Source organism: Camarhynchus parvulus, chromosome 11, assembly GCF_901933205.1.
Source record: "Camarhynchus parvulus chromosome 11, STF_HiC, whole genome shotgun sequence".
Classification (NCBI taxonomy): Eukaryota; Metazoa; Chordata; class Aves; order Passeriformes; family Thraupidae; genus Camarhynchus; species Camarhynchus parvulus.
The window spans coordinates 20,641,745-20,654,168 of NC_044581.1; the positions used below are offsets into that span (position 1 = coordinate 20,641,745).

Here is a 12,424-nt window from a genome sequence, read left to right on the forward strand (position 1 = left end):
AAACGAGTTTCTATGTGTTGCATTGGAGTTTTATACCGATTTGCAAGATTTGAATTTTAAAATCCTTTTTGTCAGTTAAGTACTTTTTCTAATAGCATAAAATTTAAAACTTTTTTATACACTCGGATCAGAAATTGAAGCAAGTTTCCTACTTTCACCTATTCATATTTAATACATATTTTGATACATGCATCCAGTATGTTTATAATTATTGAGGGAAAAAATAGTGAGGTGAGAGCGAGCAAAACCACAACAAACAAAATTCAGCTGCTTTCAAGACAGCAAATCTTTGGATCCTGATTTCTGAGTTGCTGACTCTAGTATTCTTCCTTAAAACACACAGTAGACACACAGTTTAACCAGCCTGCCTTGTAGAACCCTTTGGAGACCCCAATATTTTCAAAGAACTGTTTCCATTAACGACATAATTCTAAGGATATTTTTTCCTTTGATAAACAATGTGTTCTCTCTCCAAATTTTTTTGCCTGACACAACCACACTGTAATTCAAAGAGAGCTACAAAAAGAGAAATAAGGCTGGAGGAGGTGGGGAGGAAGGTAAGTTGGGCAATACCAATGCCCATCTTTCAATGCTACATGTGTGGCAAGCTCTGTAGGTAAGGCACGGCTAGGAATGGGAACCAATACTGACAAATTCCAATATTTGGAATTGGCAAGCTCTGTAGGTAAGGCATAGCTAGGAATAGGAACCAATATTGGCAAATTCCAATATTTGTGTCCAATAACATTTGTGAAACCATTTGCACAAGGGAGTGTTTCAGACAGGCGGTCTCTGCAGCAGGAACCGCAGCAGACCGCGGCAATGTTGAGATTGGTCCCACAGCAGTTTCCTGGAGCAGAGCAAGCCCTGCCTTTCACTGAGGTATTGCTGTCATTTTTAGGGGCCCGGCTCCGGGACCTCTCCAGCCTTTACACAGATCAGAGTGCGGGCGGCAGAGCCCCCAGAGGGGCCAGAGAGAGACCATTGCTGCGAACCGTGGGTCGATACCCACCCCAAAGCAGTCACTGCCAAGGGACCATGCGGGTCCTGGGCCCACCATGGTGATTCTCCTCGCTGCGGGCGGCATTCCCGGGGCTGGGAGCGCCCCTCTCGTGAGAACGAGCCGCTCTGAGGGGCAGCACCCGCGGGGCTGGGAGCGCCCCTCTCACCGGGAAGGAGCCGCTCTGAGGGGCAGCCATCCCCGGGGCTGGGAGCGCCCCTCTCACCGGGAAGGAGCCGCTCTGAGGGGCAGCCATCCCCGGGGCTGGGAGCGCCCCTCTCACCGGGAAGGAGCCGTTCTGAGGGGCAGCCATCCCCGGGGCTGGGAGCGCCCCTCTCGGGGGAACGAGCCGCTCTGAGGGGCAGCCATCCCCGGGGCTGGGAGCGCCCCTCTCACCGGGAAGGAGCCGTTCTGAGGGGCGGCACCCGCGGGGCTGGGAGCGCCCCTCTCACCGGGAAGGAGCCGTTCTGAGGGGCGGCACCCGCGGGGCTGGGAGCGCCCCTCTCACCGGGAAGGAGCCGCTCTGAGGGGCAGCCATCCCCGGGGCTGGGAGCGCCCCTCTCGGGGGAACGAGCCGCTCTGAGGGGCAGCACCCGCGGGGCTGGGAGCGCCCCTCTCACCGGGAAGGAGCCGCTCTGAGGGGCAGCACCCGCGGGGCTGGGAGCGCCCCTCTCGGGGGAACGAGCCGCTCTGAGGGGCGGCACCCGCGGGGCTGGGAGCGCCGCTCTCACCGGGAAGGAGCCGCTCTGAGGGGCAGCACCCGCGGGGCTGGGAGCGATCCACCCGGGGGAACGAGCCGCTCTGAGCGGCAGCCACCCCCGGGGAGCCTCACCTCCCCGAGGCGGTGCCCGGGGAAAGCTGGTGGCGGCCCCACGGTGCCGGGAGCGGCCGCTCCGGGTGGCCACCCCAGGGGCTGTGGCCAGGCTCGGCAGCGCGGGAGGCCGCGGGAAGCTCCAGGAGGCGAGCCGTGCCTTCGAGGCGGCCAGCCGGACTCCGGCACGCTCCAGCGGAGAACGGCCGGAGGGCCGAGGAGGAACGAGCCGAGCCGCCACCGCGCAGCGGGGCACCGCTCTCAGTCAGCCACAGCCACCGCTCGGCTCCGCACCAGGGGCACCTCAGCCACCCCACCGGGGCTTCTATGGGAACACACCCGGGGGTCGCTGCAAGGAGCTCCACTGGGCGGCGGAGGAGCTGCGCCGTGGGGCGGGGCAGCTCCTCCCCGCCACCACCGGAGGTGGGGCCGGGCGGTGCCGTGGGGCAGCGCTGGCATTTCCGCAGGGTCGTGGTTTCGGGGAGGAGAGCTCGTCTCGTAGCAGTGGCTGGCAGACGGACCGACAGACGGTTGGTCGGCCCGCCCGAAGATGACAGACGCCCTGCTGCCTCGCCAGGCGGCGGAGCCGGCGGGGGACGGCTACTTTCGGAAGGTGGGAGGCTCAGTGGCCAGCCTGGGGCCGGTGGGTTGCGTGCACAGCGGGCTGTGCGCCCGGGGCAGCGCCTCCCGAGAGCGGCTCGGGGCTGGGGGTGCCCTCTCCGTCTGCTCACGGTCTGCTTTCTCCCGGCGGAGCGCTGTGGGCTCCGTCCTATGGCAGCCCACGGGCGCGGGGAGCGGCCTGGGGGGCGGCGGGATGGGGACCCGGCCCTGAGGGAGCGCGGTCTCACGGACCCCGGCGGCCCTCCCCTGCTTCTGAGCCGGGCGTCTCCCTGAAGGACAGAGCCCTCGTAGCATCCCAAAATGAGTCAAATTGCACTTGTCTGCCGTCTTTTTGCTGTCTTTATTTATTCCCCCCCGCTCACTTCCCCGGTTTCGCTGCGTCTCCTCGCGCGCTTTCTAGTAAATTGCCTTTTGTACCTGTAAGAAAGTTTACTGGAGTAAGGTAACGAAGTTAACAGATTCATTAGGAAGTTCCTAATGAACATCTGCCCTAATTACTTTTCAGACTGACTGGGCGGCTTATGCCATAACCTGCACCTGAGTTTTTTTTTGCACAACAATAATTAGAGTTAAGTATTGCCTGTAATGCAGCCCTGTGGGGTTCTGTGAACTTCACTGGAGGTAAAGGGCAGGCAGTAAGTGCCGTTTTCAGAGAGCTCTGCTTCGGCCTTCCTTCGCTGTTTTTAAGTTCTCAGCACCTGTAACTGCTGTTCATAGGTTTCAAGTCGGGGTGTAGGTACATGGGGGTTTTGGTGTAGATTCCGGATCCAAGACCATAAACTGCCTAGTCTATGGAGGGGGTAAAAAAAAAGCTGCATACATCAGGTTGTTGCTGCTCGCCTTTGCGCAGAAAGCCCCACTGCGCACTTAGCAACCACCTGGATTACCTGGCAGGGAGGCACTTAGCCTTGGCTTTGTTGCCGTCTTTACAGGCTGTTAGATTTTTTTGCCACAGTATTTATCAAATTCATGAACATTGCCCTTTAGCAGAGGAACTGTTTCTAGCTGAAAAGAGCCAAGCTTTACCTGTGCCAGCCATGCAGCAAGGAATCACTACCACCTTGAAATGAAACAAAACTTGGACCAAACCATGTCTGGCTTCCTCATCTGAGTAATCCTACTAGAATATTTGGCGAGTAAATAACTTTTTTCATAGTAGTCTTTAGCAGGACTTTTAGTCCTTAGCAGTCTTTCCCAGTCATACAATGTGGCCAAGTTGTAATTATTTCGTTTTCATAGCTATGTTTTCTACACTGTAGGAAGCTCATAGGCTGCCTTGAGGCATGTTAGCGAAAAAGTTGATTTTTCATGAACTAAGTTACTGATAAGGACTAATTGAAGTTTAGTAGCCAAGTTGTGCCTCAGGTCATAAGAGTAGTAGATCTACACTCAGATTTGCTAAAGACTTACTTTGTTTTAAATTAAGTTGTTGTATGTTGCAGTTATGGTCACTGAAAGAGTATTAGATCAGTGTAAAGCCTATTAGACAGGAATGAAGTTTTTCTCATGTATGAAAATTCTGTAAGATCAATACCTAATCAGGAGCATCTTTCCTATTACTGACTGCTTTAAGACATAAGTAATGAAAAAGTGGGGATCTGATAAAATCTGAATGAGCCACATGCTGCAGTGAAACATTCTTGCCTCTGTTCCCTCAGATCTTGGAAAGGTTCACCCAGGTCCTAAGTGTCTTTAATAAAGTTATGAACTTCAGATTAGGCTAGATGCTCAAAGCCTTTAGTCCCTAAAAGTAAGAAGGAATATAGTATACCTTGTTATATGTTAGTTGAATGGTCTGAAAAGTCAGAGCTTTAATTCTGATTTAGAAGTTCCAGGTGAAGGGGGAGGAAAAACAAAACACCAAAAAAAAATGGACCAAAACAATCCCTCTCCTGGGATCTTTAACAGCTAAAAGCTGTGAACCCGAGGAGATACTTTAAATGTGGTATCAACATGTCCCTGTGAACGGTAAACTTGGTGATTTCATGTAACAGAGATTAGTGACAAAGCTTTTGTTGGGTGTCCTTGGGTCTTCCCCCCTTCCCCTCTGAGTTATCTTGGTGTTGTTTTCTCCTTCCTTTCTAAATCACACTATTTGTTTTCCTGAAAAGATCTGAGGGTTGGTTTATCACATTTGTTGGTGCAGAGTCACATCACTTTCCAAGCATAGTCCTTGTCTTTTTAGGTCAAAAGGTACTTACTTAAGTGACTTTTTTTATTTTGTAAGCTGGGTAGCAAGGTGAAAACGCTTGCTTTGCATCAGTCCTGCTCAAACATGGCTTCCAAGCACTACTTACACAGTGAGGTTGCCTCCCATACTTTCTAAGAATATTGTGCACAATGAAATTTTATAATTGAGGAAAATTGGGCAATTCATACAGTATCCAATTGTTTTAGACTCCTGATAATTTCTTTTGATAAATGGATTACTATGGGAGTTGTGCTCAAAGTCTCTCTTTCTCTTTTATGTATTATACTTTTTGAAGTTTTAAACACAGCATACCAGAAAGCAGCCCTCACTGTCCCCAAGATGCAGTATGTAAAACAACTTATTTACTTAATTTTTGTTTAGTGCCTTTTTTTTTTAATGTAGGGAGGGGGCCCCATAAAACTGTGACTGGCCAGAAATGGGGACACAGATGCACAGTCGTGGTTCCTGCTTTGACTTCAGTTGTCACACTAATAAGTGACTCTGCCATGAGTCTCAGATGTGATGGGTGCCAGGAACTGAAGTCCACTTGCACTCTTTCTCAGATTTACCCTCCCCATTCCCTTCCAGTGATGTCACAGCTGCTCCAGATGGACCTTTTCCCTTACCCTGTCTTTTTCCACTATCTCCTTTTTTCCTGTGGCAAAGATTTATCATTTGTATGTGCAAAATAATTTTTTTCTTTAAATCTGTACGATGCTTTGAGCTGGTTCAATGCTGGTGTGTCTTTGTTGGTGTTTTTTCTTTTTGAATTACCTAATTTTAAGGGAATTACCTGTGCAGCCACACAGGGTTCATATAACTCTATCACTGTTGCCCCATTCATGTCCTCTTGTATTGCCCTTCCAAAACAACCCTCCTGAACTCTTTGATGAGCTGCAACCAAACTTGTGAGGAGAATTTTACTTCTAAAAGCAAAACAGACAGCAACAAAAAATATCCTTTGTGGTGTCTTGAAGAGGGTATGGCAAAAGGGAAGAAGCACCTTACTTTCCATCAAAAAGAAGATAGAGCTTCTCCCTGGAACTTTAATTTCTGGGATGATAATGTGGCAGGAACTGGTTTTGCTACTGTTCTGTTTATCTTGGCTTGTTTCAGTGTACATTGCCAGGGCACACTGTACCTGTTCTCCTGGGTGGTGTGAGAGCTCTTGGGCCATGAGCCGCATATCTTGACCTACTCTGTATGGAGTTTCACATTCCTTCACTGCTACTGACAGCAATCTGTGAATCAGCCATGCATGTCCCACACATCCATCCAAATTCTGCCCCCAGTCTTCCTTGTCTATGAAAATAATGAGCAAAGAACAATTTGTTTTAGAAGCATTTAGACAGGAAGCATTTTTCAACAGACCAACAGTAATTAAAGAAGGTCATGTGCTGCTTTGCTTACATTAGATGCTTCTCCCAACCATGGTTATTTTATACACCTGCCATGGTTCTATGGCTTGTTTGCCCTCTCAAATGTCTTTCTGGGTTTTTTTTAGTTATCTTTGAGAGAAACAGCCTTCTTTTTCAAGCTGTTCTCCCCTTTCTTTTATTTTTTTTTACAGTACACCACTCCAGTAAGCTTTTGCAAAGTAAATATCCCTGAGGCACATCAACATACAGAGCTCAGGATATTTATAATATAGTGCTCACTCAGTCATGGGATCCAGTGCTTGTGTTAGTAGGGCTATGCCTGCCTTATTTTTGTTTGTTTGTTTGGGGGTGGATTTTGTTTATCTTTTTTGTTTTTTTGGTGGGTAGGAGCAGAGCAGGGAAGAGATACCTAGCAAGTTCTTTCTACTCTGTTTTTCCCACCTTGACTCACTGCTTTGTAACACCTTACACTAGCCATATTTTCAAAGTTCTCTCACCACGCAGAAAGTTGCAATAAATGGTAAGGAGAAGGCACAGTTAATTTTCCAAAGTTAACATTTCTGCAGCTCTCTAGCTTTGGCTGGCTCAACATGAAACATCCCAGCTTCAGTTGGGCTGCTCTGGATAGCAGTCCACTGTGCTACACAGAGGACAGCTAGCTTAATAAATCTTTAGATTCTGATCAGTTGAACAAAGGTGCATAATTTTTTTCTCTTTCTAAGCTTTGCTTTCATCTGTGAGGCTAGATCCCTATCACATAGACCCAGCTGATTCAGAATGAATGGCTGTATATTAGTCCCCTGTGTTAGGGAAGAAGGCTAAAAGCAGAAGCAGGCAGCTCCATAAGTGAAGCACCAGACTGAAAATGATGATAGGTATGCCAAGTAGCTCATGAATCAGCACTTACCTAATTAACTCTGTGTCCTTCCCCTCTTTTTGAGCTTTTTTCTGCAGGGCTTCCCCCCACCTGTTGTTAATGTATCAGTTTACCAGCCTGCCACACCTGTCCTTCCACTGGGGTTTAGCTCACGGGGTTCTTTTTAAGTCATTAGTAGCCAGGCAACCATCAACATTAGCATTGACACGGAAATATTTATTTGGCTATTTGTTCTCTTTCCACTTGTCTGGCAGGACAGAAACAACTTCGCAATGATTCATAACCCTTGTCATCCAAAGTCCACTCATTATATACAAATTCATAAAACCTAAACCAGAAAGTAGGCCTTCATGTGAAACTAAGAATCGTCTGAAACTTGATTAGTCAAGAGACAGACATCTCTGATGAAATATGAATGGTAAATTTTGCTTAGTGAGTGCTGTGACAAGATGGAGTTCATGTAGGAAATACATTTTTGGAGTCCAATACAATAATTACTTTATTTTGTATTAATCTTTGGGCCAGGCACTTAGAACTATAAAATACTTCATTCATAGCACAAGTAGACCAGGCTCTGAAAGACCAGATCTTCCCAACCTCTATTAAAACAAAAAACAACGACAACAACAAAACACTCAGATAAAACTTGTGCTTCTGAAAGATCTGCAGTATACAGCTAAATTTTCAAAATTGAACTAGTGGTAATATGCAAAAAGAACCATTAATTATAGTACTGCAAGAAGGTAAGGAAATGACAATTTAGCAGGACTTGGGATCAGTTCCAGAAATACTGGTGTGAATATGCTGTTTGCTACGATTGCTGCTAGAACCAAAGCAGTTGTGTGGATAAGTTCCATACATAGTTGTTATTTAAACATGCATGTTTAAGTACCTGGAGGATATGGCCATTTGTGTACACTGCTGGGCTTGACAAGCTGCACTGGCTGGAAAGGACTGTTTTCCTTTAAGCAAGGAGGCACACCCAGTTTCAACTCTGTGTCACCTTCAGACAGTGTGGCTCATCTTAAAAGTTCAAACCACTACTTTGTAAAGCATATTTATGTTAATGTCGAATACTTACTGCCATTACTCATTGTTTGGCAAACAGTCATGATTTTTGTATTCATCATGACTGGACTTCTGATGTGAACCACGTAGAAATGATGTTTGGGAAAGGGATCTTCTGCATGGAGGAAGGCAAAAACTAAGCACTTGCTTGGACCTGTTTGCTAAATAACTTTTTTAGTACATAGAATTTGTGCTTTACACAAAGGGGTATCTTTCCCAGACTGTATTTCTTGAGGGTTTTATTTCAGATATTGGTTATTTTCACTATTCTCTACATAGACTTCTACCTTTGTCAGATTAAACTCTTTTTTTGATTTAGAGATGAGGTAACTGAGAGGCATTTTAAAAACTTCTACTTTTAGTCTCATGTGAAGGGTGAGACAGTACAGATGTTATAATTTACACCATCACAATCAGAAGTTAACTATTTCTTAATTACATTATAAGCATATCTTGGCTTATTAATTTTTGCTACACATGCTGTAAATGCTTTAAAGCCAGTAATCTAAAATTACTTCTCGTGGGTCTTACAATAATGCATTTTTCATAGTTCTATTTCTCTAAGGTATCTAGTCTTATTTGTAAGGTTACAATAATGCATTTTTCATAGTTCTATTTCTCTAAGGTATCTAGTCTTATTTGTAAGGTTATCTTTTGACACTTGTTTCTAGTTCCATTTCTCTCTCAACCATGTCTGTCCTATTCTATGGCATTTCTAAGTCAGCATTTCTTATCATAAAGTCTTCATACAGATGCACACTATGTGAGCTTTCTGTCAAGCTTGGAGAATTTTCTATAAATCCATTTCCCACACTACCCATCAGTTTTATGGCAGCTTGATTACAATTAAGAGTTTGAGTCTGCAAATGAACACAAACTAGCTGAGTGTCCTCATCCCCTGGTGCAGGAGATATAAAGAGCTACATTTTCCAAAAAGTGAGATGTTAATTCCTTCTTATTGGAGCCATATGCTCGAACAGGTGAGCACATCCTGAAAACAGACTCCTCTATCCATAAGAAGCCTCTTATCAAACCTGTCACACTTGCAGGCACACTGGAGGTTATACAGATACCTTGGTCTGTCAGTGCCTTGTCCTGTCAGGGCCCAGGGCTGGTTTTCCTTCCTATAAACAATAGTGCCTGGGGACCTGGAATGGAGGGAAACATCTCTTACACTTTTTCTCTCTGCAGAGACTTTCACATCACTTCACTTTTGTACTCATTGTTCAGTGGGACCTTGACCAAAAGTTCATTAAAATTAAGAGATCACATCTACGAGCTTTGTGGGCTTGGGAATCAGGCAGTTGATCTTCCTGAAAAATTTCTGAAGTGAAGCTGTAAAGAAGTATTTGAATGATGTCATCAAACCTGTTTGGCACACAGAAGGGGCCAGGGACTTCTGGGAGGAAGCTGCAGCTTTACAGAAAAAATGAAGGGCAAGGCAAGGATACATTTTAGAAGTATGCCTGAAGTAAGTGGTCAAGAAAGAAGTTGGAAGGAAATACTTGTGCACAAATATGGAGATAACGGGTCTGAGATGAGAATTAAATACTCAAAATGAATGCAAGAGCAAGAGGAAATAATTGGTGAGGTTCAAATGAAAAATGGCATGAATATAATGGAAAGAGATAAAGCTTTGAATAGCAGTAGCAGAAAAGACTGTACAACACAAAATGAAGGAAAAGTAAAGTGGGGAAGAACAGCTTCATCCCAGAAAAAGAACCAGACTAGAGCAGACAGCAGCTTGTGGCTACAAGACCACGTTATACACTAAAGTGTGCATTGCTTATGTCTTTGTGTATAATTGTGTGTAAATGAGCATAAAGTATTTGGTCGTTAAAGGACTGCTTCTAATCTGAGGTGAATGAATGAGTTTGCTGCATGTGTGTATTCTCTCCAGTAAAAAGTTCCTCTTCTATGTGTGTTGTGGTTTGACACTGGCCAAACACCAGGCACCCATGACAGTCTCATTTGCTCATCCTCTCATGCCCTCAGCTGGGCAGAGGAGAGGGAAAAAAAATAAAATTTAACTAAGGGCTCACGAGGTGAGATGAGGACTAGGAGAAAACACTCTAAGGGCAAAACAGGTCCAAATTTAAAGGTACAAAGTAAATTTATCATTAACAGAGTCAGAGGAGGATAATGACAAGTAAAATAAGCCTTTAAAACACCTTTTTTCCCTGCAGGCCCCTTCCTGATTCCCACCAACAGTGTAGGGAGACAGAGCCTGCAGGTTTTGGTCAGCTCATCATCTGAGGTCTGCTGTTCACTCAGGGAGAGGCATCTTTCTTCTGCTGTGCTGTGGGGTCCATCCCACAGGCAGAGAGTCTTCCCCAAACTGTCGTGGTGTGGGTCATTCCTCCACAGGGTATAGTTCTCTAAAGACAGGCTGCTCTAGTTTAGGAGCAGGGGCCCTCTCTCTCTGTTCTGGTCTCCCACTGAATCACAGCTTCCTCTGGCACCCACCCACTCGGGTGTGAGCGCTTTTTCCACAGGCTCCAGTGAATCTCTGCATCCCCTGTGCACTTCGTGCCTTACAGGAGGACAGTTTGTTTCACCATGGTCCTCACCACGGCTGGTAGAGGAATTTGGCTCTGACACTTGAAACACCTCCTTTCCCCCTCTTTCTTTCCCACTGACCTTGGTGTCACTGTGTTGTTTTCCCTCACATGCCTCCACTTCCTCCTCTTCTCTGACTAGAAGAAAAACCGCTGCTCGTAGGTGCCATTGGCAGCAAGTTCCACCAATTCAAAGATTCCTGCAGGATCCCACTGTTATCATCTCACTGTGGGGATTCCATACTGTCATCTCCTTATCACAAAGGTTTCACACCTTCTTGGCGTTTCTCGTGGGCAGCTCCTCAGAGCACTGACTCTTTCTCCTTCACAAAGCAGCCAACTGACTCCAGCTCCCTTCTCATCCAGCCACCCCACTCTGTTATAGCGCTCTTCTTCTCATTGCTCACAGCTGTGCCCTGTTAAAGTCAGGCCTGTTCCTAATCTTTGATAATTGGCCCAGCTGCACCTCCTCAGGGGTAAGATTACTTTCCACACTATCTTTATTTTCTTATATTCTATCCTCCTACATCCCACCATGCTGAGAGGTTGATTTTTTCCAGGTTCCATGTCAGAGAATTGCTCACCATGTTTCCACTGCTTGCCAGGCAGCCCTGCTGGCTGTGCACAGGCAGTGGGGGATGCCGTGGTACTGGCATTATTTAACCCTCTCCTCAAACGGGGTGCTATGAGGGAGAAGGCATCACTGTCCCTGCACTCTCTCCCACCTGTGGCACAGCTGGCCAGGGGTGGCCAGGCAGGCAGGCCATGACTTGAGCTGCACTGAGATGGTGGCCACAGCACTTCGCCATCTCTAGGGAAAGCCACGTGTGCACTGTTTTGATTTTCTTCTTAAATGTGCCATCACAGAGGCATTGCCAGCCTCTCTAACTGTGCCAGCAGCATGTCCATCTTCAGAGCCATCAGATTGGCTCTGTGAGACACGGTGGAAGCTTCTAGCGGCTTCTCACAGAAACCACTACTGTGGCCCTCCCCACTGCTAAAAAATTGGGCTGTGGCACTACATGTCAGTCTTGTGGTGAGAGCTTCCTCAATGAGGAGAGCTCATGCTGTGAGTGGTATTTCAGTGCAGTAAATCAGTGTGGTGTGGTTTTTGAAGTTACATGGCAAATAGTGCTTCTGAAGATATTTGCACAAGCTCCCTGTGATTTTACCTATTTATTAGAAGTTTTTCAAATTAGATATGTAGGATTAATATTATTGGGCTGTGTCCCTTCTCAGTTGAGCTAGAGTAATCTGGTTTCATCAACTGATTTCTCTGTTGTCGACTCAGTTTGCTTTCACTTGACAACAAAAACAAGAACTGAACTTCACTATCAAAATGTCATGTTCTATTTAAATACTCAGTTTTGTTGGTATGTCATTGCTTGACCACTCATAATTAGAGCTTGTTAATAGATTTTAAAATGCTCTTATAAGAAAATCAAATTTTTCTAGTCAAAACTAAGAGGGAGAGTCTCAAAACAGTGCATAATTTAGTGGCTGGAGTAGTTGAAAGAAGACTTAGAGAGGTCTGAGCCATCTTCTTGTGTAGCAGACAATACAGTAGAACTCTGATAAGCTTTGTAATGATACCCAATGAGGCCACTCAAAAGGACATTTTTCATTTAAAGGTAAGCCTTAAAACAGTGATTTTATTTGCTTCAGAATTATTAGTTAAGGCTGCAGGGATGTGCTGGCATACTCTAGAGTATTCAGACTCAAAGACATTTGATACTTTTTAAAAAAGGGGTGGCAGGGGCAAAGAATAAATTGTGTTTCTCTTAAACAAAAAAGGACAAACATGCAGTCCTATTCATCTGTAGCAGTTGCAGCTTATCAGTGCTCAAAACACAATGGCTCAGCCCTGCTCAAACACAGGTTTCAGCAGTTTGAGTCCAGCACTTGTATAAGGTATGCAC

The 12,424-nt window shown here is 46.0% G+C and overlaps 1 protein-coding gene across 1 annotated transcript in view; it reads left to right on the plus strand.

Annotated features, from left to right (window-relative positions):
- The first annotated feature begins 2,013 nt into the window (after positions 1–2,013).
- RHPN2 (rhophilin Rho GTPase binding protein 2) overlaps positions 2,014–12,424 on the plus strand; it is a 30,558-nt gene continuing 20,147 nt past the window's right edge. Inside the window, exon 1 of the mRNA XM_030955815.1 lies at positions 2,014–2,424. Coding sequence (XP_030811675.1) covers positions 2,362–2,424 — 63 coding nt within the window. The 5' untranslated portion in view covers positions 2,014–2,361. The remainder of the gene's footprint in view (positions 2,425–12,424) is intronic.